The sequence below is a fragment of the Acipenser ruthenus genome, chromosome 24, assembly GCF_902713425.1.
Source record: "Acipenser ruthenus chromosome 24, fAciRut3.2 maternal haplotype, whole genome shotgun sequence".
Taxonomy (NCBI): domain Eukaryota; kingdom Metazoa; phylum Chordata; class Actinopteri; order Acipenseriformes; family Acipenseridae; genus Acipenser; species Acipenser ruthenus.
In genome coordinates this window covers 27,208,310-27,234,224 of record NC_081212.1, presented here as the reverse complement: position 1 = coordinate 27,234,224, position 25,915 = coordinate 27,208,310, and the positions used below count along the sequence as shown (strand labels likewise).

The window sequence follows — 25,915 nt, the reverse complement described above, 5'->3', positions numbered from 1 at the left end:
GAAGCCTTCCAGTTTAATATTGCTTTTAAACGAGAAAAGTGATTTGGTTTATAAAACCTAAGCTTTGCTTTGATCACCTTGTTTAAACACCTTTAAGAACTGACAATGCAAAACCACAGATCTATCTTTACAAGGTTTAGCAAACTAGAAAAATGTTTATTTAAAAACAACAACTTTAGAATGATAGGTTCATGAAAAAAAACACACACAAATACCAGTTACTGAATGTGTTTTATTACATCTAAAGTTCTCTACATAAACAGGTAACATTCAATAGGTAAACAATTTCTTCCAATGCATGTAATAAATATTTTTCACTTCGTACTTTATACAAACTGACATTGGTCTACTGTACATCTTTTTTGTTTTCTTTAAAAATTCATTGTTTTGGGTTTGGCATGCCATAAAGAATGATTTGTGAAGAAATGTAAGGCAGTGAATGCAGAGATTAGCAGAGCGTGGACTTTCAGGAGGCTTTGCTAGTTGGTTTTGTTTTGGAGCGATTGGAATAATTTGTTTAATTAAAATATTAAACTAGTTCTTCGTGGTTTTGTCAACTTAAAGACAAATAAAAACACTAATTTGAAACCTCTGATTTTCTAAGAATACCATCACACACACACACGAATTATAGTTACATTTCCCTTTAAAGTTTGCAGCAATATACTGTATATTAAATATAAAAAAAACTAAAACATTACCAAAATTAACTTTTCTTTCAAATATATGTATTCCATTGTAATTCTGATCAGATGCTTGCATGGTTCACAGGGGTTTGCTGTGCTGTAACCAAACTCTTAAAATAAGCATGCCTTAGAAACAAAACCTGATCCTGTTTGAGCCAATTTCATCACTTCATACAGGGCATGCAAGTCTCAGTTATTTAAAATGAAGAAAACGGGCTGTGCATCTGATCTCAAAGTGTTTCATGAATGTAATGCCCAGGACCACCAGTACAATGTCAGCACATTCAACACATTATGTAAATATTTCTGAAAAGGGTACCAGTACAGACTTTCCGGTTACTAAATATTAATACAAAACGCTGTGTCTGGTAAGGATAATTGTGCAACGTGTGGAGCAGTGCGTTACGGACTTACCTGTTCCCAGTTTAGTTTTGTGGCTTAGTCTTCATGCCTTTTCATAACAGGTCAAATTACTGATACGTGTCCCCAATTAGACCAGACGTACCCCCCAACCCCCCCCCCCCCCCAACCCCAAATTCATTTCTTAGTGGGAGCAATGAAGCAAGTTTGAACAGAGCTACTTTTTGGAAGCTGTATATTTCTGCTTTATTTTCTATTCCAGGAATAATTCATAATGGATTTTAGTCCAAACACCCTGATCAGCACCTCTGTTCTTACACTATGTAAGCTGTGAGAAACCAAAACTCTTACTTTAATAGCACAACTAAGAGAAGCACAATTATTTTGGTCTTACTTTTGCAAATGTGTACAAGACATTATATTATATATATATATATATATATATATATATATATATATATATATATATATATATATATATATATGAACTAGAACTAAACCACGGTATAACAAATTCCTTGATGTAACACAAAGAAAAAAAACAACACACTACATTGAAATCACAATATAAATATAAATCAAACAAGACATCAGGCGAGACATTCTTTACTGAACAATCAATGCTGGCAAAGACAAGAAAACCCAAAGACACTTACTATTGTGTTTTTGGACCAAAATCCATTTCAGAATTATACCCTCGATAATGCACAGTCTGCCAAGAGGATTCCTGAATTTCAACAGCTCTTTCCTGGGTTCTGTAAAGCAAGGGCTCAGTGGAAACCCACTCAGTATTTTCTTCCATTTCATTTGGACACTTTTCCCTAGAAGTCAGAAACTTTACATAACGGTAAGTGTCAAACAGGATATGTTCTGCCTCAAAGAAATACTATTACTCATGTTATTATTTAGAAATAAAGCTTTGAAGAAGAAGCAAGTGTGAAAGCATTCATTTAAATATTAAAAAGGCTCCTACAAAGTTATTTACATCTTATTGTACTTTTAGAACAGCCAATAAACAAACAAAACAAAACAGTAGGAAACAGACTACATGGGTTAGCATAAGGACAGCAACACAAAATAAAAACATGGAATGACTACATAGATGTAATTAATGAAACTGAACAGGATTCCTTGTGTGATTCGGAGGTAAAGACCAGCAACTGATATGCTGGCACCCTGACTAGCCAATGAAAGGGAGTTCAGCTGCATGTCAACAACAATAAAGCCTCAACAATATCCACTGGACTCCAAAATAAATCATTTCCCAGGAAACACAGTAAATTAGTTTCTGAAATTGAGTGTCCGACAAGCAGGGAAGAAAGGGAACACTGACAGCCCATGACTGACAGGTTCCAATCTTGAGGTTAAAGACAGCAGGAAAAAAATATATATAATAATAATACTGTGCTAACAGAACCCGTACTTGCTATGTTAATTTCGTTTTTGTTGTTTTGCCATTGTGAAATGTGTTTTATAAATAAATAGTATGGGAAATGCTACATAGAAATTTACAAAAGGATTTAATAAATCTTAAAATGCTACTTTAACAAAATATAGGTTTTTCCATTTAGATTTATTTCACTCAAATTCATCGAGTATAGGCTACTCAGAAACATGTAAAGGAAAAGCTGGGCAGCTCAAAAAAAAGCCATGAACCAACCTTGATGTACAAATAAACCAGAAACGGCATATTTAATAGAGCTGTGAAACTGTTAGCGGTATACGGTACTCTGTGAAACTTCATATAACTTAAAGGATAACAAAATGATCTGCACGAAAAAAAGAACACTATTTTTTGTCAACCGCTGATATCCGAAATTCTTTCGTAAAGAAATATTCCTACAATGATTTAAAACAGAAATTAGGTACTTAACCAAACAATATCACGGTAAAGAAAATAATGCCATTGATGTGCAAAAAAAAAAAAAAAGTATAATATAATTAAAGGACAAAAAATGTGTACGGTGTAAAATCTTCAGCATCCAAAAAAATCAACTGAAGTTACCTTACAGGACAGGCAGTCCTAAGTTTATATACAAAAGTAAAACTGAAAATATATTTTTGTTCTCTGTACACGGCGCCATTCTTCTTTTAAAGGAAAAAAAAACAACAATATTTTGTTTTTCTAAAACTTAATAAAGCAAATCAGACCACAAAGTTTCGCTTCCTTCTACTCCGGATAGTCAGTCCAATGAAATGACGTCTGGCATGGAGCCGTACATTGTCGTGGGTTCCGTGCTGCTTCGGTTTGCTACGGGGTGGAGGTGGTTGTCTCTCAAGCTGCTGGAGGACACCAGGCTGCTGTTGCTGCTGCTGCTGCTGCTGCCGTTAGCCGGGGCCAGCGTGCTGCTCACAGGCGTGCTGGGCTGCTCCAGGAACATCTGAGAGGAGCTGTACGGGAGGAAGCGGTTGAGAGACGGGTGCAGGATGTCGTGGTCCTCAGACGCAGACGCAGCAGCGGCTGCTGCAGCAAGGAGGGTGGTGCCGTAATGCTACAAAACACAAAGAATTGGAGAAGGGTTGCAAGGAAGAATAGGGTTCCTTGGAAGGTACTTTCGTGTACCTCCGTAGTATTAAAAATACACTTTGTTTTCTTTGTAATAGAACAAGTATTACGTTTTCAACATGTATTTTTATGTAGCAACATTGTATCCTTACTTCCCACCATTAAAATCCTCTATTAGAGAAGGCGCCTTTATTTTGAGGAGTTTTTTTAATAGGAGAGGCTGCTAATCTAATTGGTGATTCTATCATTCATACAGTATATATTATATATATATATATGGCTTGAATTTTTGGGGGTTTATTTTTTGTTCAGTTCGGGGGAGTTATCGGTTTTTATTATTTGGCAAAATCGATTAAAAACACAACAATTTTCAGTTTCTAAAATACATTGAATGTACGTTTCACTAATACATATAAACGTTAACTTATAGCATTTATTCCATCAGGAGGAGCTGTGAAATGAGTCATTATTATTTGTTTATTTAGCAGACGCCTTTATCCAAGGCAACTTACAGAGACCAGGGTGTGTGAACTATGCATCAGCTACAGAGTCACTTACAACTACGTCTCACCTGAAAGACGGAGCACAAGGAGGTTAAGTGACTTGCTCAGGGTCACACAATGAGTCAGTGGCTGAGTTGGGATTTGAACCGGGGACCTCCTGGTTACAAGTCCTTTTCTTTAACCACTGGACCACACAGCCTCAGAGTCATGTGGGATGCAATGGTTTGACATGGAGGGTTCTGTATGAAAGCAGATTTCTCCAGAATAAACCTCCCCATCACTTTCTGCAGAAAAGACCTCTGACAAGCATCTCTGCAGCTTTTAGAAGGACCCCTCTGGGAATTGTATTCTTCCATAATCTGATTGCCCCCCTGCAGAACCCGAAGCAGCCTGTGAGGGCTCTGCTTTTTTACAAAGCTTCACAGAGACTCTGTGGGTAATTTTGCCCTTGAAATAACATTATTTTTTTTATATTCCGTTTCATTTTAGATGAGAGTACTTACAAAGCCAGTAGCATTTACCACACCTTACTCAGAGATGCTGTGGTCCTTACTGGAGATTAGTATGTGACCTCTCATAGGCTCTGCATTTCACATGTATGGCACACATGGCACTTTTTAAACATACAGGGCTTAGGTAGGATCTATGATTACCAAGCAACTGCTTGTTTAATCAACGAAGATACTACAGCAGCAGCAGCGTATGAACATACTGAAAATGCTGCAGCAGGGACTTTATAAACCATTTCAGTACAAACCAAATATTGCATGCTAGGGATCTAATATCATATACTAAACCACTGTTACTATACATACCTGATTGTCACCTTGTAAAAAGGAGAAGAAATCAAGACCTGTTAAAACAAATAAATAAAATAAAAATACATATTACATGCTTTTTGAACAGACACTTTCCTTTCATATATTACACACATATGGATATATTTCCAAAACAGACATTATTCCACATGTCAGTCCCACCAGACTGGGTCACCATGACCTACAATCATCTCATACAAAATGCCCATGCACAGTTTGATAGTTACAAAAACTGAACTGAACCGCTGAAAATCAGGTATTATTGCTGTAAAAAAAACAAACAAACAAACACACCTTTATCACAGCAATGCCAACAGCTGAAGCAGCTTACCTTGCAGTTCATATGGCAATGTGTGGTAAGAATGCCGGTAGTCCTGGATTAATGGAGGAGGAGGAGGGATGTAGCTGGTGTCCACTGCTGACATGCTGGGCGTTCTGGGGCCTGGCGACGCCTGATGGTGCAGATTTAACACCCTGGACAAGAAAATCAATCAATCAATCAATCAATCAATAAAATCGTAAATTTTACCAACAGAAAGGAAAAAAAAAATCTTCATAAAACTATAAAATAACAACAGGAACTGAACACAAAAGGAGCAGCAGTATAACCAACTTTTCATTAAGAGATTTAAATTTAAAAAAAAAAAAAAAAAAAAAGAGAAGATTTCAGTAAACAAGCTCTGGGGCAGTAACCTCCCCGAGTGGACGTGCATCTCCAGGCCTGCGGTCAGCACTCACCCCTTACTGATGGGCGGAGAGGCCGGGGACAGGGAGGTGCAGCTCCTCTTAGCTGGAGGCTCGTCATCCTCGTCTTCATCGGAAGAGCTGTCCAGCGTCAGGTCAATCACCTCCACCTTCATGCTGTTGTGCAAATTCTGTCTGTGCTCCGACAAAGTGCTTCGACAGGCACCTGCACCACAAAAAAGAAATAGAAATAAGTAACATGCACTTGCCAGCGCATGCTAGTGGGGTTTACTCTCTACACAACTTTGAATTACCTACTCGTCCGTGGGACGGAAACAATTTAGCTTTGATGTTCCAGTTGTCATATATCTCTCTATCTATCTTATTTATTGCACTGATCACAACAAAAAGTGTTTTGGATCTATGAAAACAATCTTTTGCTTTGTGACCTTAAGTCAAAATGCTTTAATTTTTTTTTTTTTTTTTTAATATGACACACAAAGAAACTACGCTAATAATGTCACTGCACACCAGTCCTGTCATGTGGCAGTTCTCATCTGCTTTACCTTCTACTCCATTGTAAGCTGTCACTTCTTGCACTTCCTTTTTCCATCGCATGGGGGCCCAAGACCCATCCTCTTTAAACTGAATTTCATCACAGTCTGTGCAGCTATTCAAAATTTCCATAAACAACCTAAATGACGTATGAAAAAAAAGATTAAAAAACACCTTCAAAGCACACATCAAAGCACAGAAGCTCAGAAAAAGTTCAATTCCATCAACTGTTTACATTCCAACTTCACAAGGATTGTTGTAGGACGGAACACGAAGATCTGTATACTTTAGCTTACTGGCACAATAGTTACAATACTAACATTACAAAAAAAGAAAACCTGCTTAATGAGTTCCCTTGTTTGAAACCAATAAATAAGGAGGTGCTTTCTGAACTCCTTTCTAGATTCATTTTGTTGAGCTCGGGATATTAACCCTAGAGTTATAGATCAAAACCAGATGGAAACATTTGACAACCTTTATCACTATGATAATTTGTATGATTTACTTTCCAATACAAGTGATAAAGATGGCAGGAGGATTAAAAGTTTTTAATCCGATTTTCAACACTGCCTCAAAAGACCTGTTATTGCAACAAAATCCTATCCCCCCAAGCCTCCTTAAAAACCAACCACTACATTTGCTCTTTATTCAGCAGAATTATACCCTGTGGCCTTTCTGAGCTGAGACTGTCTAAGATGTTACAATTAGCACCCTTTGAAGTGCGATCTGTTTCTTCATGTGCACTCCTGAGCACTAGTGACTGGTCTGCAATTACCAGACATGGCTTCACTGAGCCTGAGCAGAATACTAAGCAGGACTCCACACAGTGTGTCCTTGTCAGGGGTTAAGTCCCCCGTGTGCAATAAAGCAGCAAAATAATGTATATAAATGGAGCGATGAATACACTTAATCTCTGAACCCTTTCTTTACTTTTCAGAACATAGAAGACTGCAGGCTGCAATGACAAGACAGCTTCTTTATATAAACAGCAACTCCTGACACGATCTGACAGACGTACGTCAGTGTTACAAAAACTAGTAACAATGTTACAAAACAGGTCAAATTGAAGTTAATTTAAAAATCATACTTTAAAAGCAAAAAGACGAATTCATCTGATTTTTGTTTTAACATAGTACAGCACACAGAGAGCTAATTCTCACAGGGTGTAGCACTTTATTTTTTTACTGCTATAGCACAAGTTATTCTGCATCAGTCTGTAAAGCTCAGTAATTAAGACAGTGTTTAAAAAAAGAGAAGCAAAGAAGTTGAAGAGACTGTGCTGGAACACAGCTGAAGTAAAGGGAGTGCTTTGTTATCCTCTGGATTAATCATTTACCAAGCAGCATGTTCTATAAACATTTCTACATCAGAAACTCAAGCAGTTATTTGAGATCAGTTATGCAACAGACTGCATGGAGCAGCAATGCTCAAGCATGTTATGATTGGCTGTTAACTTGTTTATCATTCGATTTCTTCCTCCCCCCTTCCCCTCCCCTCCCCCTCCAGCTTTATGGAAGAACCAAGCTTCCTGATTTAGGAATTATCAAGAAAAAAAACAAAAAACACCTTAGAATTTCTATGATACACGTATCTTATTAAAAAGAAGCCGGCACTCACCCATCAATGATGAGATGTTCATATGGAGCCTTCTTGTCACAAACAGGACATACCCATGTTGGCTTTTTCTCATTCATCTGTATGTATAGTGTGGCATCGAAGCATTGCAGATGTGAACAAGTCAGAGAACGACATGCAATCGTCAACCGCATTTTCCCAAGCTGTAAGCAAGAGGGATTTATTTTGGCTTCATTATCCAAAAAATAAATAAATAAACACCACTTTTAATTCTAAAATGAATCAACATATTTCACATTGCCATGCTTGTTAACAAACCCAGGTAATCATCCCATCACGTTTACATTAGATTAACATACTAGAATTCAATGATCTTCTCAATCTCTGGGATGTACATAGGCTGCAGTACTGTATTCTAAATCACTGCTCATGTCTGAACAAGACAGACATTCATCAAGACCTCCAGTTTACATCTCAGATCACTGTCAGGGCATGTCACAAGATGGTTTTATTATTACAACTGTAAAAGACATGTCTAGTTATTGTTGAAAATGCCCTGTTATCAAGGAGGTGAATAGTCACGCTCAGGAGCTGATCTGTCAAACGAGGTTGGAGGAGTTCCCAGAAATGACTGACTCGTTTGCAGAAAATGCAAATTAAAACAAAAAACAAGGAGGGGTACATCCTGCATGTCAGATTATTTAGGAGCATGAAAGCAAGTATCTGGGAAAGGATGTTCTCAAATAGATCTGATGAACTCGTTACGAAGCCGTCAACAACTTACTGGACACAACAAGGAGACCCGCAAACTGGTGGTGGCAATTTCACTGTCTGGATCAGCCGTCAACTTCTCTTTAACTGCAACCCAGAAAAGGAGAAGAATAATTCACATCACTACCCGTTACAATGGCTCTAAATCTTCAGCTGAAGGAACAGAAATGTAATGGTGTGGTTTCAAAGCACCAGACAGTAAAACCAGCTTGTCAGACTTGAACACAGAAAGTGTAAAGAAAAACATTTACATAATGTCTGAGTTTCGCCTCCACTTCCTGCTAGGTCCCTTCCTGCTGAAATCAAAAGCCCCATGAAAACCTAAACAAAACCCAAACCCTTTAACCAGTGCTTACAGTGCAGTAAGTAAACAAGCTCACTGAACACCTACTTAATGCTCTGGAATGATCTGGGTTCCTTATGCCTTTCGACCTAAGTCTTTGTAACAATACTGCTGAGGATTGCTGTTTCACAAGGTAAACTGCCAATGAGTAGTTCTGTGAGGAGGAGAAAACAAAAACACTGTTAACATAACATAGCCACTTCACAAATATTTTAAAAACAGCAATCTGATCAATACAAAAACAAAGGACCAGAAAAAAATGAAATAACACTGGTTCTGGAGCTGGGTTAGGTTCGTGCTCAATTGTGTTAAATTGAAACTCCTAATTAACAGACTGCAATCTAGTTGCAGACACTGCGAATCAATTCAGCTATGTCTTGCCAAAGGCAAAGCTTACATAACACTGTATTCGATGTTTTGAAGTGGAAACCACAATTGAAAGACATCAGTGTAAAGATATGTGCTCTACCAGGTTCAGACACGCATATCAGCATATCAAAATAAACTGTAATAAATCCACTTTAAGCTGTCTTGGAATTAGTATTCATGCTTTCTGGTTTAAGTTACAGATGTTTACAGGAAGGTTACTGAACAAATGTTAAATTCAAGCAGGTCCCCGTTTCAGTTAATGCCTTCAAATTCTGCTCAGCTAACAGTTACATTCAGGTCTTAAAATTGGAAAGGAATACAAAAATACAACCTTTAAAACACATATATTCACACACACAGTTTTTGTGCTCACCCTTCCAATTTCAGCTGTCCACGAGACCACAATGGTGTTTGGTACTGTTGTGGACAATCTCACCAGTGAGGTAATATTGATCGGTCGGCTGGGTCGCTTTGGTTCTACACCGTTTTTGGTTGGAGGAAGGTAGCCCTAGGACATATCAAACCTGAATTAGAGGCACATCATTATACAAGTACCTATACATCAGTTCTGTACAGTGCAATACTTACAGGGAGGTTACATGGCTTTCCATTCACTTTCACACAGAGATTGGGTGGAAAGTGGTCTTCCTGCGGACAGCTTGTTTCTGATAAACAAAACCTAAAACAAATAAAATCAGCTGCATATCATAACCACTTTAAGACTGATGCACAGTGCCCATGTGCAAACTGCATTTTCATTACCTGCCTATCAATACATTTAGCTGGTAACCCTTTGGTTGTCTGACACCAGCTCTGCAAAGGCACACTATAAATCAATTAGAAGAAAAATCTACAGGTATTTATAATTATTATTTTTTAATAAGTAGCGAAGGCCTACCTTAGCTGAACCTGAACAGTGAAGTCACATTTGGTCCCCGAGATGTCCCTGGTGAAAAAAACAACAACACACCATTGTATATAAAATGCAGTTGTACTGGAGTTTGCTGTAGTGAAATCAGTTCATTGTAAATGGCAGATTAACAAATGAGATAACAAATTAGACAGTTTCAGTGTCCTGTGCTGAAGGAATATAAAAATTGCAGAGATATAAATAGTAGCTTATTCGATTAGTTTAGTGGTCTGCTGTTTTGAGTGGACTGATCATTCTTATACAACATGCGTTCTGTAGTTGAGTGGGGCTAACCCTCCTTGAACTACATACAATAGGGCTGCAGAGTTGAAAGAGTTAAACATGCAGACTCCGAGGCACTTCCTGTATTACGTGTTGTGGTTTCATGTTACCTTTAAGTTTGAAAGCACTAAAATGGACCGCATAATGCTGTAGAAATCATCCAGCTGAACACAGTGCCTGCATTACCACTCACCCTGCAAACAAGATCTGTTCATTAGAACAATGGGAGTACTTACATTGAGCTGCTTATCTGCTGTACTTGTTGAGGTGTCAATGCAAAAGCAAAACATGTTTCCTGAAACCGCTGGCTATTATCTGAAGCTGCAAGAAAACAAAATATTGTTCATGGATATCAAAAACACTAATTAAAAAAATGAATCAATAAAATGTATGTTTAACAGAAGAGTTTACTATCAGAACTTTACTAAATGCAGCCGCTCACTCTTTTTAAAAGAAGAATTGAATTTAAATCTAGAAAGCTTCCCAATCGCTTCCAAGTGAACTAGAAAACGTATGAACTTGAGGGCCAGACAACTGCAGGGTATTTTGGCATTATCCTGAGGTGCCTAGAACATGCACTGTATAGTATATTGGTTGGATAAACTATATACGCGATCATCAGTAGTTCTAGCTTGGTATGACAAAACAACATTAAAAGCCTTCTTTGCTTATTTCTTACACTGGTAAGTTTAAGTATCAAGTCCATTTTCTCTCTTACTGTTGCGGTTATTCTTAAAATTCCTAACAAGTTCACTGCATGACATGATGATGATGAACAGGGTGTGAACTCATGAATTGCCTGCCAGTTACTGAACTCCCTGCTAACTGCCACATCAGGGTTACACAGAAACACACTGTCGTTTTATACCTATCTATACAACAACATACAGCAGAGTGCTGCGTGGTTTAGTTACACTTTCCTAGATATTTTTAAGCATGATTAAAGGAATATAAAGATTTATTTTATATAATCACTTACTTAGGCCATGAAAAGTAGGCAATATATTGTTTGCAGGGTTAAATAAATGATCCAGGGTCCAATTAAAAACAGTGGAACTATGACAATAAGCAAGGCCTGTATTCCTCCCACAGTTACAAAACATTCTGTACTACCTAACTAGCACGGAGGCCTAAATATAGCAACCCAATCATTCCGTCAGTCTAATCTCATCTTTCAACTGGGTGCAAAACTAATCTGGCTGTGCATTGTCAGCTGGAGCCTGGAACAATCACACTTCAAGTTACTTGCCTGGGATCCAAACTGTGCAGACAACTATGGTTCAGTCGCACTTGGTAAAAAAGCAATTGATATTTGTACTATAATAATAAAACTGCAGGCCATACCACTTCCATGTTTGTGAGCGTAGGGGAATCAAGGCCACACGATAGTAAACAGAAGTGCATACGGTGTTCACTTTTGAAAAAAATGAACTGAGCTCGAAGAGTGACCATATTAAATTAAAAATTCTTCAAAACAGGCAACTTATTCCTGATCATAAAAAAAACCCTTCCTGCAATATGTGCACATAATTTACATCTTTCAGCCACAACATTTATTTATTTTAAAAACCTACATGGAGGCACTTTCAAAATGAACCAAGTATGTCGAAATAGCATCAACATCATTTGGACATTAAAGTACCATACAAATATTTATTTCAATACTCCATTTAAAAAAAAAAAAAAAAAAGATACTAATAAATACCAACTAACTAATGTGATTATCAGTTTAAGGTAGATTTGAATGTATGTACTGCTACAGTTGAAGATAATGTTTAGTAAAGTAAGATGTATCAATAATCCTTTGCAATTCCTGATGCAGATGGTTGTGCTGCTATCTACAGTAGGTTTTACTGAATACAAGGTATGATGTAATTGGAGTTACAGACATAGCACTTGATATTTCACATACATTTATCTGAATTTTGTAACCCAGGATAATGACATCTCCAGTTCACTGTCCTAACTACAGTTGCCATGGTGCTGTCTGACATTATCATATCCCTACTTCTTCCGTCAAAAGGAGTCCACAGGAAATAAGCAATAAAAGTAGTGTCAGCAGCCTAATTAACTCTGCTTGCAACCCATTCAAAACTACCCCAGTTTATGCCTTAATGTATTCCTGTTAAGTAAAAAAAAAGGACCATTACACAAGCATACTACAAACAGTCAGGTTAAACAAGACCTAATTGAGGGTAACTTATCCATCCCCCAACACCAAAAGAAATGGTCAAGAGCGAGGCAGGTGGGGAGGCAAGCTGGAAGTCTTACCCAGGCTGGTGGGCTTGATGAGTTCATCCAGCATGTCGTAAAAAGGCAGCTTCTGCAGCTTGACGTCGGGATGGACAGGGTGCAGGGCGGAGGTGAGGTGCGGCAGGTCCAGCTCATGTTTAGGTCCCAGCAACGACACAGGAAGCAGCGTCGAGGTGGCAGTGTGGCCGTCGTATGTGAGCTGGGGGATGCCAGAGGTGGACAGGCCGGAGGACAGGGACGCCCTGGTCGAGTGGACACTAAGGGGGGACAGGTCCGCCGGCGTCACCATTTTGTTTGGAAACCTCCGTCTGTAGAGTTCTTTGATTTTCATTTGCACAGCAGGGCTGCAACCAGCTTTTAATAAGTGAAGGGCTTTTGTAAGGAGTTCGTGTTTACGTCCGTGTTTGTTTCGCCCAGCGTATCCCAGTAGTACTTGGAGCTCTGAAACACGAAGGCTCATTACCATTTGCTAAAATAATAAAGCAGAAAACAGAAACAAGTTATTGATTGTTTACAATTACAGAGAGAATCCATTGTTAGTTCAAGCATACTGGCAGTTGTGTTTATTTCTGCTATTCCAGACACTTCAAAACCTCTACAGTATGCCTGCAGGGTATTGTCACTAATAAACAAAACTCAAAACGTGAAAGGTGGATTCAGGAAGTGAGGTTTGATATTTTATAGTTGCTTGGTTTTTCACAGGACAAAATCAGCTGGCTGTTAAAGGTGAAAGGCAGGTCACTTTACTGAGGTCAAAACTGTACACTACCAGCTCGTGTAAATCAGTGGTTTACCTAAAATAAACACACATGATCAATAAAAATACACAAGGATTTACAGCACACCATGCAATTAAATGTTTCATATTTCTTCCTTCAACAGGCAGCAGTAACTGAGACTACACTCAAGATGAGACAACGAACCCCTGAAGGTTCAGTATCCTGAGGAGGGACCGAGGACGGAGTTTAATGGCCTGCAGAATACAATATGCATGCAGTGAGGAAGTGGGACAAAGCTAGAGGAGGACACAGACAAACAGCAAACCATAGTGAACGATGTGAAGACGGTAACCTAAATCCTTTGGGTCTGAAAGCAGGGACACAATGCAGTATTGGTGCTGGGATAAATGAATGATCGCTAATCGGGTTTTACATTTTAAGTTCTACTGTATCTTTTAACTTATTCAGTTCATGTTCCAGTATTGCAAAACAAAGGAAAAGAAACCTAGAAATGAAAATACACCACAGCAGACTTAAAACTGTACAGCTGTCCTGATGGCTACCCTTCTCAACAGACACAGGATAGCACAGTCTCAACCCACTTCACTGAAGTCTAGAGCAGCGCAGGAAATGGTACCGGATAATTAGCAGGTGCAACCGCAAATTACATATACTTTGACTAACAAATGATTTGGGAAAGATGGTTCCCAGCACTGGAGTCTGAAACAACCTAATGGCAGGGTGCGCAGCCCCACCCAGTCGAGGCATGTTAGCTAGGATATAAAGATCTGTTTATTTTCCTGATCCGTGGACTGTACAGAACAATCAGTGCTTCACTACCTTCCAGTGCACAGTAAAAGCAGACACTAGGTTACAGAAATGTTTGGCTGGGCACCATCAGATGACAATCCACCACCCCCTAATCCCACCCCTCAAGAAGCAGCAGGGCACCTCTCACTGACAGGTGTCTATCAATTTATATAGTTTAAATCACAAGCACATTAGTCACGCCCTGGTAATCGCTATCTTCCTCGACAGAGAGTTTTATTTCAAGGAGTACAAAGTTGTTAAAACTGCCCTAAGGCCTGTATTGAGAACCACAGCACAGAAGTTGTGTAGGAATGGTACATAACTGAGTGCGTGTTGCTGGGGCTGGGTGTGGGATTGTTACAGCAATGCTCCGTTCAGGATCGGAGTTCACAGAAGGGATTTATCTTGGAGGAGTCCAAATTTACAACTCCAAAAGGCTTGTATGCACGGCACCACCCACAAGTGGCTTATATTAAAACAAAACCTAGCCCTCTCTTGAGTGTTGTTTTAGGGTTAGCTATAAACCTCAGATTGCAAACAGAAGAAATGAAAATAGTTCTACTGAAAGCAGTATGAAGCAGACATCTGAATTCCCAAAGGAGATCAATCACATTCCTCACATTGCGAGGAGGGAGTAAGGTCAGGCAGATTTCAAATGTTTCACTTTTAAAAGGTAAGGGTACTGTACATATAAGAACATAAGAGGAGGAGGCCACTCGGCCCATCTTGCTCGCTTGGTTGTTAGTAGCTTATTGATCCCAGAATCTCAAATTTCAGTATCTCCCATATGGTCTTTATAGTGGACATTTTTATTGCCTGCATGCAGTACCTTACACTTTTCTATATTAAATGTCATTTGTCATGTGTCTGCCCAGTGCTGTCTAGATCATTTTGAAATAACAATCCATTTAGTAAAGAAGTTTTAAATCTCAAATTAAATATTTCAATCATATATATATAATTATAATTTTTTTTAATAAATGGGCTCTCTAGACTGTCTGCATATTTCCAACCCCCCCCCCCCCCCCCAAGAGTATGCTTTTCCTGTTAGAGTCAACGTCTCTACTAAAATAAATCTTTATATGCAGGGTCATCAATGTGGAAAGAAACCCTGACTATTCCATTTCAAACATGTACAGTGGTGAGAGTAAACAGGTTCAGGGCGAGCAGACCAGTCACACAAGATGAATCTGTTTGTTACACCCATAATATTTACCACTGATGAATACAGGAGGCAGGGAACGGATTACAGTACTATAGCATCACAGCTTTCTGACGCATACTACAAACATTAGAATAGCCCTGGTCTCATTGTAACAAACAACAAACAGCACTCTACACCTTGTTAACAGCAAACACAGTCATTGTCACCATCAAAAATAGAAAACCCTATTTCTGCACAAATCAACTATGTTATCAGCTAGAGCAAATACACCTACTGCCTGAAAGGAGCTCTTCCATCAGCACTCGATAGCAGAACTTTTGAATAAAATTCAATGGGGTCAAATTAGTGAGTATAAAATACCTCACAAAAGAAGGTAATGATAGTTAAAGTATGGTGCACAACAACTAGCCTTACTCCTAGTAAAGTCGCTGCAGGAATGGCAAAAGCACTGTCAGCTGAAGCAACAGGAAGCAGTAAAGTACTGTCCGTCTGTCTTGGGAGGTTTGAAGCATATAAAAATACAGAGAGAACTCAACCCAAATTATTTCAATAAAGATCACCTGAGAAGGAGAAATGGGAAAGCTACAGCGAGTTTTACCAACACCAGACTGACAAAGCTAAAAAGCATGTTTATTTAATGATTCATCTTTTCCCCATCACTCTTTTTCCTGCTTTGAGAGTGATGAAGCAAGGAATATGGGTGGAGGGGGGGAAGCAGAAGACTGAAATCACTAAATTATGCAACAAAAGGTCAATTCGAACTCAAAAGCATCCTGGCAGTTGATACATTTATAGCAGTCGCTTACAGAGCCTGAAACTGAAAACACCCAGCGATGCCGTACTAAATAAAGCATCCTCTTATTGCTGCAACAGCTGCCTCCAACAAGGTTAAAGGAGTCTTGAGCTGTTCACTTTGTAAAGTTGATAAATTGTAACCTTATACAGTCAAGATCAGACTCTAGGATTTGCAGTGAAGCCTTGTGATTGGCAGCCTCCAAAAATACTGTTAAAGCATTAAAAGTCCATACTGTGGTTTAACCAGTTTACAAATTAAATAGATGCAATGCAATGGCTAGCCCCATTCAGCTACTGTAACTACGATTCAAGAAAAGCAGCATAAAAATCACTTTTATCACCACGGAACAACCCTATTCACAGACATAACTTAAACCCTACAGTTAACGGCTGTAATATCTCTGGAAAAGGCAAGGAATGCTAACATTTCAAGCTATGTAAGGAGCTTCAAGGCGATATTACAACACAGATAAGGTGGTCCTGGACTGCCTATTTAGCATTTTTCAGACAATGAATGTACCCCAGCAACTGTGCTTACGTCAGCCATTGAACTACACTGCTAAATAGTATTGCTCTTTCCTGAGGAATAAAAACAAATGGCAGGACACAACTCTGCCTCCAGCTGTCTTCCAGATCCACATGCTTCCCATGAGAATTTCACAGAATTGGGAGTACCACAGTAGAACAGAAGCCTGTCCTATTCCTAACACTAACACAGCAAGCACGCCATCGTAATTCATCAGCAGCAGCAACATGCTGATAAATGACTGTGTTCAGATCACTGCAGTGGTTTTACTTCAAAGCAGCTGTTTCAGTACTGTCTGTGAAAGAACTGCTCAACTGAAAGCCACTCTATCATTAGTGTTAAATGGAATACCATTGTGATAAAACAGTTGAACAAGAAAAAAAACTCAAAGATATGACAAAGCACTCCCAAAATCGAGCTCCCAATGCGTTTAAGCATTACATGTCTACAGTAGCGCCCCAGCTGAATCTTTTATCTGTCAAAATAATCGTGGTAAAAGGATGCTTGTCAGTACAAAGGAAATCTGTGTTTACTGGAGTTACATTTTCACAGTCACATTTGTTTACCATTAGCACTGTGTAAGCTGCCAATTCACAGCATCCTAACAATTAAACATCTTGACAACACATTACTGCGAGGAACACAGACAGTATAGCAAAATTAAAGTAGTGCATCATTTTATTTTCAAAGTTTTTTGTCTGACCAGAACATATTAATCTCACAATTTAAAGCTTTAATTCAAAGCAATTTTGCTTACAGGATACAAGACTAAATAATTCAGTAGCACAACAAGCACAGTGCAGAATCAATCTTATTCTATTTAGTCAATTACTAGGCTATCAGCAACAGTTTTACCTTAAAGTAGACCTTTAGATTTTGCTTCCTGACATGCATTTCCTCTACCTCCTTATAACTGGGTGTTTTCACAAGTGAAGGTCATTATTAAACTGGCTTCTGGATTCCAAAGCCACTTATTATTGTATACATCATTTTGTGCCCCACCCCACAGTCATATTAAACAAACTTGGGTAATGGTTTATTTTATGTACTGTAGGCCTCTAGCACAAAAGTAGGTTTATATTATCTTATACTTCTCACCCTCAGAATGGCTACAAGTAAATATAGTTAATCTTCAAGAAATTGCTGTATTTTAAATGCGACAGACTCTGAGCTACATGTAGTTTATAGACGTTAATATTGTGATGTGTCGATCAGATTACAATCAGTTCTCCAAGAATCTAAGCTCCGAGTCTAGCTGCATCAAGACATCCAAGGATTTTTACCAAACTCATTAAAAATCAACTAGATCACGTGGGGAGCATATCAAAACTAGATGGAGTTGATACAGCAAGTTCATTCTGGTGATCTTCGATTCAGCTAGTTAACTGATATTTTTTTATTTTCACAAACTGCAATGTCTTTCCGTAAAGGAAAATCTGCAGCCTGAAACCACCATAAACATGTAATTTTCAACCCCTCAAAGCCTCCCACTCACACAGCTGAATTCTCAGACAGGCCAATTAACAGAGCTACTGTAGTTAGGGCTGCAAGGCTCAATATTTGATGCCCAGTTTAATTGTAAATATAAATCTATTGTTTAATTTGAAGCAGTCCCAGTTTTGGTGAGCCATGTGAATTATCAGTAGATGCTTAGAGAGCAGGAAATGCAGATGGATATCTGTGAATAACATGCAGATTACTGGCATGTAACAAACTGCAGTTCTGTGTATCAGGTTTTTTTTTGTATGCTCAAAAGGACTGGTCAGTTCTAGTTAGTTTTGCTTGTGCAGACATTGCAAATAAGACCCAGTTTCAGGGTAATTGTTTAACACACCAGTACCCTCCTTTGTTGACTCTGTTAACATGAAGCAGCTGTCTGAAGTTTTATGAAGATCTGAAGGCCTTTCTTCACTGTTTTCTTAAGGAGTTTGTAAATTCTTGTAGAATTAAATGAGTTGTTTAGAGCCAAAACAGAAAAACTAAATTCTAATTCTTAACACTATTGATTAGACCGCCAGGACAAGCTGGCTCTCCACAGCAGGAGAGGTTAGAAATGACCCATCTGCAAATAATGAGCTTTCCTCTACACAACACACATACCATACTGTAGATTTACTGACATCAGAGGACTGCATCCTGGGCTCTTACTGGATTGCTTTCAATGTGTATGCAGCGTCAACCACCAAGTTTAACAAAATGCAGTGACACACTGAAATTGAGCACCTTTCAGAGGATATACTCGCAGTGCTTAAAAACAGCATTTGGCTCCTCCAGGGCCGTACTGAGCCAGTTTTCTTATCACTGTTTTATATGTATATATGCATGCAACAAGTGCAGTGAACATTATTAAAAAAAATACACACAAACCACAATGACCTTGGAACTCTTCCTGTAAATCCTCCACTTCTGAATGAATAAGTGTTGGGATTTCAGACTCTGAACGTGACCATACTGGTCCTGCTCCTAAACTCAGCCATTTCAATACCAACACTTAACTGTATCATTAAACTCCAATAGAAAAACATCTACAGTACAGACTTCTGGCAGTCTTATCTTAAGCATCCATCAGCAACTACGTTTGTTGGATGCCTGCCTATTGTGAAACAAACAAACTTAAATGTTACTGACGTAAGTGAAAAGGGCTTTGAGCGGGGTAATGCCAACATCAAACCTGCCCGTGTACGTGCTGTGGGTCCTGTAAAGCAGGGGTTCACACACTCTGCTGGCTCAGGGCCCCCCCCCATGACATGAGGCATCTTGACTGCGGACCCTCACCCGACATTTTGATCCCTTTTGTGAGAGAGGTTGTTTGTTTGCACCGGTAGAAGTATTACTACTTTCATTATGTTCAGGGTCATTTCTTTGTCAGGGTCATTTGGGAGAAAACATTTTGTATGTGCTACGGCCCCTCTGAAACCATCCCACTGCCCCCCAGGGGTCCTCGGACCCCAGTTTGGGAAGCCCTGCTGTAAAGCATGAAAAACAGCCATGTCCCCTCCTGCTCTTCTGATGTCAAGACGTGAAGCACATAAATGAGGCTCCTACTCAAAACTTGTAAACCACAAACAATGTTACAGACAATTCAAATAGCATGCAATTTGCTTCAAATACTACAGCTTCATCACTTTAAAAAGCCAAGCAGCCAATAAATACTGTAACTCGTCTTAAAACAGAGCATAGGACAAGTAACTGCACTGTAAAAGCTGTACTGTGTTTGGAAATCCACTAATATATTGGACACTTCAAGGCTTACCAAACCCAGGACACTCTGCGTTTAATGTTTGTGGGAATTGTCAACACAGACTCAATGTATGCATTCAGGCAGCATAAGACAAGAACTAAGCCAGTGAACTCTAAATGGTGAACACATTAAAACAATAGCCAATAGTCCAGGGCAGTTTTTCTGTATGTGCAACGGTCTTACCCTGGATCTCTTAGGCTTTAAAGGACTGTTGTCAATTCTGTTTCCTCTCAGATTCTGATCATGCGTCACCTAGTTGAACTTGAAGAGAAACAGAATTGAATTAATGATCCATTGCAACAAAAAAAACCTTTAAAAAAAAAAAAAAAAGTCTAGTGGTAAAGTCAGATCTATTGCAAAACAAAATTGGCCTAAAAATGTCTAGTGGCAAAGTTTAAAGATATGAATAAGCAGATTAAAAGCAGTAAAGTAAAATACAAAAAAACTTGCAAACATATCTGCTTCTTCAGAGAACACTCAAAGACAAACTAGTGTAATCTGCAAAACCAATAGCAAACATTTATACAAACAAATATACTGATAACATACTGAAATGAAATGAACAGGCTACTCATTTCAACTTTAAAAGTCACTTTTGTAAAACATTGGCTACTCACAAAATCATGCAGTGTGTCCATATCAAAAAGTGAAATTTAAGTTCCAAGCACACATTAATCAGAAGAGTTGCAAAACTATCCTCCACCCATGCAAACATTCCTGAAACAATCAAACACATTCCTTTAGCTTTTGTGGAATCTCATACATTTACAGGCCAAGTAAAGGCTCATATGCAAGCTGACTGTATGACCGCTTAGTGGTTATGCAAAGGTTCAGGTAATTTGACCAAATACAACAGTGCTTCCGGCAGAAGACTTTTAAAGATGCTTAAACTTATGTACAAAACAACTGTTGCTACCACAAGAGCTTAGAAAGATCCAAGACCTTTGAAACTGCTGCCTGTCTGTCTGTCTAGAGGGGATAACTGTTACTTAAAGATGAACCCGATTTCCATATCTGCAGTTACCTGGGCAAGTCCATTTTTAAACCACCTCAGAAAAATACATAATTTTGCTTTCAGTAGTAGAAACACATTTAAATATTATTATGTAAGTGCTTATTCCAAAAAAATATATATATGACCGGAAATCAATTCTGCTCCATATCGAGTTATTAATAAAGCACAGGGCTTAGCAGTAGTGACACGGTGCAGCAGTCAAAAAATATCCTCTTTCTTTCTTTTGTTGCAATATCCAACTTCCTGATGCAAGATGAGACCGCTGGGCCAGCATGCTCTTCTGTATTCTGTCAAGTCAATTGATTTATTGACCAATCAGTGCTAATAAGCTGAAAACGTATTGGACTATGGGATGGACACAATTGATTTTCAGGTATTCACATGTGAATTATGATGCTGAATGGGAAACTAGGAATGCTGCTCACATGTTATTTATTCAAGTAAAATAGGATCAATTATGCAAGTTTGTTCTTGTTCAGGAAAATACTTGGACAAATAATGCAAATCCTATCTATTAATTTGACAGGGCGTGCTCTGGCCCGAGGATGGAGATGTCCCCCTGCAAGGTTAGCGGTGTCCTAAGTGACAGGGTTGCTGCACTCTGGTGTGTACATGGAGTAGTGAAGGGGGTCTCTACAGGCTCTTTTCCACCAGCTGTGTCTAGCTGCTGAAGAGCACAGATTGACATGCATGCAGGGGTTCCTAGCACTGCTCCAGCCTGGTCTATCCCTGCGGGAGTTGAGGCAAAGAAAAAGGCACCAGAAAGTGGGGAGGGACTACAATGAAGTATAAAAAAAAAGAATGGTGCCATATCCCACCACTGCATGTACACTTCAGTAAAGAATGGAAGTTTGACTTTGAACTCGAGTCTTTAAAATCACTGGAGTCATAATAGGGACTACTGTGACTACACAGCTATAAAAATGTTATTGAACAGATCTATTGTAAAAACTCCCATGCAAACACAGTATTTCAATGAAGGTTGTTGCTTAAAAAAAATGAAAATGAAATATTGTGGTTATTGAAGAAAACCATAAAAAGGCTGGATTTTGTTTTTGTGAAACTGCATACCTGTACAGACATCATGCTAACCCAATCTGTTTGAACTCTAGCACATATCACATTTACAGTTTGTATTAAACTGGTCAACCACAACAGCTCTGTCATTTTTGTAACCAATTGTGTTCTAGCTCCCATATTTATACAGATGATCCTTGTATTCTTTCTGGCTGCTTTTATGCATGTAAAGACAGGTATGGGAAGATGAATATTCCCTCATACTGCACAACACAGAAGAGCTCAATCACCTGCAGTACATCTTGTTCCAATCACTGTGGAGGCACCGAGCTGATATGCAGCTTTGGATAAGTAAGGAACCCCTAAGCTGTTTAATCAAGCGTCAGAATCTACAGGAGAAGCACCAGAGGTATTGTAAATATTGCACCACGTTTTAAGCTTTAACCTCTGAGCATGTCTGACTTGATTACCTCTCAAAACCCTAATAATCCACACATCTACAAAGCCTCCTGCATCATTCCAGTGCACCAAGCGTTGTGTTACTACATTATAAAGTCATTACTTACAGGGGAATACGGAACACACATTCAAAAAATGTAACCACACAGCCAGCTTCCTATACAGTACGAATCATTACTGTATAAAACAATGTCTATAAATATAACCAGGGTGAAAATATTTGAATAATTCAGTGGCAGCTGTACAAATCAATCTTTTTCTAAATAGGTCTACAGCAACATCACAAAAGTGATTTTATTTTGCTCACACTGTGGAACAAATCTATGAATAGATGAGCATTAAAAAAAATGTATAATGATCATCCTTTAAAATTAGGAACTGCATGCAGGATATTATTTTGCTTTCTGACATGCAGCAGCCCAGAGCTAGTTAGCAACCCCACACATGTCATTGTTCAGAGTGTAGGAAGCTGTAGGTTGGTGCCAGGCAGTGTTTGGTCATTTTAAACATCCCACACACTGGACGAATAGAAGAAAACATGTTCTAGCGTGGACCATGAAACGATATTTAGTGTCCAGTCCACACTTTAGCCCCGCTGCCCACCTAAACATTGTATCTAATGATGCAAAAGTGTTGCCAATATCCAGAAAAAAAAAAAAAAAAAAAAAAAAAAAATCCCCACTCACGGTTTACTTTTCAATTTTAGCTAAATGAGACGCTTTGCATAAACCTACCGGATACAGGTAACTGTGCAAAAACTACAGTGCAGAGTTCAGCCACCAATATCACTGCAACTATACTGTAACTCAACACGTTCCACTATAACCTTTACCACTTCACAAAGAAGTTCACGTATCTACATATGATTTCATTTAGAGGGGATGTTATATTTTACATATTACAAACAAGGTAGAATGAGTAAAGACCCAGAAATTACTGGATTCCTAGAAGCGGAATAATAATAATAATAATAATAATAATAATAATAATAATAATAATAATAATAATAATAATAACGTATACAGTAGTGCATGTTCATCCACTTCGTTATTTACCAAGTTATAACCATCTTTTTTTTGGAAAGAAATATTTAGATTTTTTGTAAACTAATAAACGACACGTTTATTTATACCTTTCTAAATAAATAAATAAAACCATCACATGACAAAAGTTCGGTCAACGACTAATTCCACGCATATAAAAGAGATAGCCTAAAAAACAAGCTTAATAGATTAAAATAATGATAATACAGGACGTTAGAAGGAAACGTGTTACGTCAAAAATAAAAAGCACACAATGTTTATTGTAATTCAGTACCACTGCCAAAATTACAATACAATGCAAGTCGCCTAATGGAGTCTGGCAAACAAATAAACCATTTTACTACATTATTTTTAAGAAATTAAAAGCCTACATAAACAGTTACGTCCTAGCTGCACAGGGGTTTCTCATTTGGGGTTTTTTTTTTTTTTTTTTTTAATTATCGTCCTTTCCACACAAAGACGAAACGGTAGGGAAAATACTTTCATAGTAAAAGACCAAGATTCGCTGTTCAAATTCATACAATATCACAATCTGAAAACAAAAGAATTTTCGGTGGCCAGAAAGCCCTCCAGCCTGCTGAAAACGCCATGATTGTACATCCACACAATATCACGATGGGGGGCCCCCCGTCTCGGTTCAGAGGAGTGGGGTCACGCCAGCCACCGAAACACAATCACACACACACACAGTACAGCACCGCACCGCTTCAAAACGCGTCGATCACTACACACACACACACACCATCCGACAGCAAAAACATGAACTACAACTAAACCACATGACAACACAATCACACACACACACAGTACAGCACCGCACCGCTTCAAAACGCGTCGATCACTACACACACACACACACCATCCGACAGCAAAAACATGAACTACAACTAAACCACATGACAACACAATCACACACACACACAGTACAGCACCGCTTCAAAACGCGTCGATCACTACACACACACACACACCATCCGACAGCAAAAACATGAACTACAACTAAACCACATGACAACACAATCACACACACACACAGTACAGCACCGCTTCAAAACGCGTCGATCACTACACACACACACACACCATCCGACAGCAAAAACATGAACTACAACTAAACCACATGACAACACAATCACACACACACACAGTACAGCACCGCACCGCTTCAAAACGCGTCGATCACTACACACACACACCATCCGACAGCAAAAACATGAACTACAACTAAACCACATGACAACACAATCACACACACACACAGTACAGCACCGCACCGCTTCAAAACGCGTCGATCACTACACACACACACACACCATCCGACAGCAAAAACATGAACTACAACTAAACCACATGACAACACAATCACACACAGTACAGCACCGCACCGCTTCAAAACGCGTCGATCACTACACACACACACACCATCCGACAGCAAAAACATGAACTACAACTAAACCACATGACAACACAATCACACACACACACAGTACAGCACCGCACCGCTTCAAAACGCGTCGATCACTACACACACACACACCATCCGACAGCAAAAACATGAACTACAACTAAACCACATGACAACACAATCACACACACACACAGTACAGCACCGCACCGCTTCAAAACGCGTCGATCACTACACACACACACACACCATCCGACAGCAAAAACATGAACTACAACTAAACCACATGACACGCCTATTGAATTCGGCACACTACAACGATAACAAATGCATCACGCTTCACAATACTACACAAAGTATTTAAACATGATGAAAAAAAAACTCAATCTTACAAAATAAATAAAACACACACACACACACACACACACAGACGCACACCAGTGTTTAAAACGTTAGAGAGCGTGTCAGAATAGCAACGACTAGTTAGGCTCATCACCGGACTTTGAAACCATCACTTCATAATTATTCAGTTGTATTACCATCGTGTTGAACCGTTACACGGTGCTGCCTGTGCCGTGATCCCACCTTCACTGCACTTAGTGCACAACACGGAGCATTTATCACACAAGAAAACACTATCATAGTTATGCGTGCATTTTCACCCCGTTTATTAATATTATTATAAAGCGTACCTGCACAAAGGCGCTTGAATCAATCCGCACAGGCTATCTGGTTTGTATATTAAGGCGTCATCGTCACAAAAAGCCCACCTCGTCTGCAGATTTGAGCTTCAAAGGAAACCCTAACAACACAGACCCGACTTCACCAGCCACTACAACATCAACAAAAACATGTTTCAGGCATCGCAGCGAACCACAGCGCCACTTCCATTTCTGCACGTTATATCGGTCTACTCGAGCGCCTAAACGTGTTGCGTGCGGTTCTACTAAGAGCAGAAACGCTTTTCGCCAGTTTAATAATGAGAATTAACCGATTATATCAAATGTGATTTAAAGCTGCGCTTTACCTTCAGTTCCGCACTCTCCGCCATCTTGTTACTCTTGGCGCAGGCGTGATCAAGCCCCCCGGCACGTGGGCCCACGCA

General features: G+C 39.0%; 1 protein-coding gene across 5 annotated transcripts; it reads right to left on the bottom strand.

Moving 5' to 3' along the window:
* Positions 1-214: 214 nt before the first annotated feature.
* Positions 215-25,915, bottom strand: LOC117429462 (E3 SUMO-protein ligase PIAS1-like). Of its 5 annotated transcripts, none has more exons than XM_034048955.3 (15): positions 25,838-25,915; positions 20,055-20,132; positions 12,634-13,084; positions 10,599-10,683; positions 10,069-10,116; positions 9,759-9,849; positions 9,544-9,678; positions 8,850-8,955; positions 8,472-8,545; positions 7,730-7,890; positions 6,124-6,251; positions 5,612-5,783; positions 5,205-5,347; positions 4,871-4,908; positions 215-3,538 (listed from the first exon to the last, which is right to left on the bottom strand). In XM_034048955.3, the coding sequence occupies exons 3-15, from the start codon at positions 13,079-13,081 to the stop codon at positions 3,230-3,232; spliced, it is 1,938 nt and encodes a 645-aa protein (XP_033904846.1). In that variant the 5' UTR covers positions 13,082-13,084; positions 20,055-20,132; positions 25,838-25,915; the 3' UTR covers positions 215-3,229. The 5 variants fall into 5 exon arrangements, with proteins under 5 accessions (XP_033904846.1, XP_058855047.1, XP_058855048.1 ...); XM_058999064.1 differs by lacking the exon at positions 25,838-25,915 and adding an exon at positions 25,503-25,828; XM_058999065.1 differs by lacking the exon at positions 25,838-25,915 and adding an exon at positions 20,489-20,507.

Bases quoted from the DNA above. Each gene is read 5' to 3' on its own strand.
- LOC117429462 (XM_034048954.3), bottom strand. From the start codon at position 25,861: ATGGCGGAGAGTGCGGAACTGAAG. The intron at 10,117-10,598 runs GTAAGTACTCCC...TTTTTTCACCAG, and splicing joins CAGCAGATAAGCAGCTCAAT to GGACATCTCGGGGACCAAAT. The intron at 5,348-5,611 runs GTGAGTGCTGAC...TTTCTTGTCCAG, and splicing joins TCTCCGCCCATCAGTAAGGG to GGTGTTAAATCTGCACCATC.